Source organism: Sinocyclocheilus anshuiensis, unplaced genomic scaffold (genome assembly GCF_001515605.1).
Source record: "Sinocyclocheilus anshuiensis isolate Anshui unplaced genomic scaffold, SAMN03320099.WGS_v1.1 scaffold1031, whole genome shotgun sequence".
Classification (NCBI taxonomy): Eukaryota; Metazoa; Chordata; class Actinopteri; order Cypriniformes; family Cyprinidae; genus Sinocyclocheilus; species Sinocyclocheilus anshuiensis.
Window position 1 is genome coordinate 276,713 of NW_015542633.1, and position 2,880 is coordinate 279,592.

The 2,880-nt window shown below is 41.6% G+C and overlaps 1 protein-coding gene across 1 annotated transcript in view; it reads left to right on the forward strand.

Moving 5' to 3' along the window:
• Positions 1–2,880, forward strand: part of dmgdh (dimethylglycine dehydrogenase) — a 12,950-nt gene that overhangs the window by 4,512 nt on the left and 5,558 nt on the right. Inside the window, exons 6-7 of the mRNA XM_016494246.1 lie at positions 2,216–2,464; positions 2,540–2,738. Coding sequence (XP_016349732.1) covers positions 2,216–2,464; positions 2,540–2,738 — 448 coding nt within the window. The remainder of the gene's footprint in view (positions 1–2,215; positions 2,465–2,539; positions 2,739–2,880) is intronic.

The window sequence follows — 2,880 nt, forward strand, 5'->3', positions numbered from 1 at the left end:
GTGTGAGTGTGTGTGTGAGTGTGAGTGTGAGTGTGAGTGTGTGTGTGTGTGTTTGTTTGGCTGATGTTGGTCCAAGTTGAATGTTTTTGGGGTTTTGGCCTTCTGCCCCGCTCACATGACCAGCCAATCAGCTCTCGCCAACAGTTCATCTCTCAGCCAATCATCAGAGGTATCTCTCACACGCCTCAGCTCAACCAGTTCTCACCAAAACTCTTAATTTGTTTTGTTTTTTCCCTCAACTTGTCCGAACAAAACTCTGACTTCAGTTCTTTCTGTGAAGGCCTTCAACTTCAGTCATTGACTCAGATCTATTCTATTCTATTCTATTCTATTCTATTCTACTGTATTCTATACTATTCTGTGTATACTATTATAATCTATTCTATTCTGTTCTATACTTTAACATTATAATCTATTCTATTCTGTTTTATTCTGTACTATTCTATTCTATACTGTTGTAATCTGTTCTATTCTCTTCTAGTCTATTCTGTTCTATTCTATAATTATCTAATATGTTCTATTCTACTCTATACTATTATCTATACTATGCACTTCTATTCTATATTATTTTAATTTGTTCTGTTGTATTCTATTGTATATTATGTTAATAGGTTCTATTCTGTTCTATTCTATATCATGCTAAATGGTTCTATTCTATACTATTCTATTCTAGTAGGTTCTACTCTGTTCTATTTTATTATTTTCTGTTCTGTTCTATTCAAATCAGTTCTATTTTGCTCTATTCAGACAAATATAGAGTATGAGCTGTTAGTTTGTCTCACTCCTTCAGTTTCAGACGCATACTTAACGCTTTTGGCTGTAAACATGCAAAACAAGAACATTTTGCCACTGCAGAATAAAAGACTGTTATTGAAGAGACAGTCTCTGAGATGAAGTCCTTATATCTCGTTTTTAAGTGAATTCATCTTTTCTTAACATGTTTAGATAGCGTTTGCGGTTTATCGTCTCTCTTAGTGTAATTTCTCATTCTTGCTGTAGCATGTTTATGAAGTGAACACACACTCCTTCTTCAGCGATGACATCACGAGGTTCTGTCAGGTCAGAGCTGCAGATCTGGGATCAGTCAAACACACCAGGAGGTCAAAGGTCAGAGCTCAGGGAGTGTTTGCAGGAGGATCCAGTTACCCTGAACCCTGCTAACCCACAAACACACCGTGAGCCGTGATTGGTGCCTGAAAACCCACCTCGTCCAATCAGACAGCATCTCACAGCACTGCAGATGTTTGTGTGTGTTTGTTGTTCTGGCTGAACTAGTTCTTATCTACACACACAGACAGCGTAATTCAACAGGCGAATGAACATACTAAACAATGTTTTATTAAATATATAAAAATGCTGAGGGTTATGTTTAGTGTTACGGGTTAGAAAATATCATTAGCTCAGTGTAAAAACCAGTACGCCTATAGAAAGAGTGTGTGTGTGTGTTGGGCTGCTAGTGGTTATTTCAGACTGATGGATCATGTTCTGTGTGATTATTTCAGGACATCTGCAGTGTTTGTGTGTCTCCTTTGCTCAGGGGTTTCTTCTTAAAGGAACAGTTCACTCAAAAGTGAGAATTGTGAAAACGTGATCATCCTCAGTTCATCCCAGATTAGGATGAGTTTGTTTTTTCATCAGATTTGTAGAAATGTAGCACTGCATCAGTGTCTCAGCAATGGATACTCTGCAGTGAATGGGTGCCGTCAGAATGAGAGTCCAAACAGCTGATAAAAACATCACAATAATCCACAAGTAATCCACAGCACTCCAGTCCATCAGTTAACATCTGGAGAAGACAAAAGCTGAAACAAATCCAGCATTAAGACGTTTTTAACTAAAATACAAGTCCATAATCCATAATAACGCTTCCTCCAGTGAAAAAGTGTTCTGGTCTGAATCAGGAGAGAAATCTGCACAGATCAAGCAGCGTTTAAACAGCTCTAAACTAATATGTGGCTGGATTTTGATGTGAGAGACAACAGCAGATGAACTTTTTCACTGGAGGAAGCGTTATTATGGATTATGGACTTGTATTTTAGTTAAAAACGTCTTAATGCTGGATTTGTTTCAGCTTTTGTCTTCTCCAGATGTTAACTGATGGACTGGAGTGCTGTGGATTACTTGTGGATTATTGTGATGTTTTTATCAGCTGTTTGGACTCTCATTCTGACAGCAGTGATATATAATATATAAAGCGCTGTATATCTGATCTCAGGGTTCTGGGCGCGTGAACTGGGTCAGATGATCGGGTTCCAGCACCCCACCATCCCAGTGCATCACCAGTACGTCGTCACGGCAACGGTTCCCGAGGTGAAGGCGCTGGAGGCGGAGCTTCCGGTGATTCGGGATCTGGAGGGCTCGTATTACCTGCGTCAGGAGCGAGACGGCCTGCTGTTCGGACCCTACGAGAAGGAGGAGAAGATGAAGCTGCAGGACTCGTGGATCAGAGACGGAGTTCCTCCAGGTCAGCACACGATCACAGAGAGCAGAGCACAGTGAAAGCACAGCACAGTCTGAAATAATCAGGTGTGTGTCGCAGGTTTCGGTAAGGAGCTGTTTGAGTCCGATCTGGACCGGATCATGGATCATGTGGAGAGGGCTATGGAGATGGTGCCGGTTCTGAAGAACGCTGACATCATCAACATCGTGTCCGGACCGATCACATACACACCTGACCTGCTGCCCATGATCGGACCGCACCAGGGAGCCAGAAACTACTGGACCGCCATCGGCTTCGGGTGAACTGCACACACACACGCACACACTCACACTCACACTCACACACACACACCATTACCATAATAAAAAGCCTTTTAGAGCTGACCTATGGCAGGCTCTCATGCATAATAAGGTGTTCAGGAAGAACAGAGCGTAATAAAT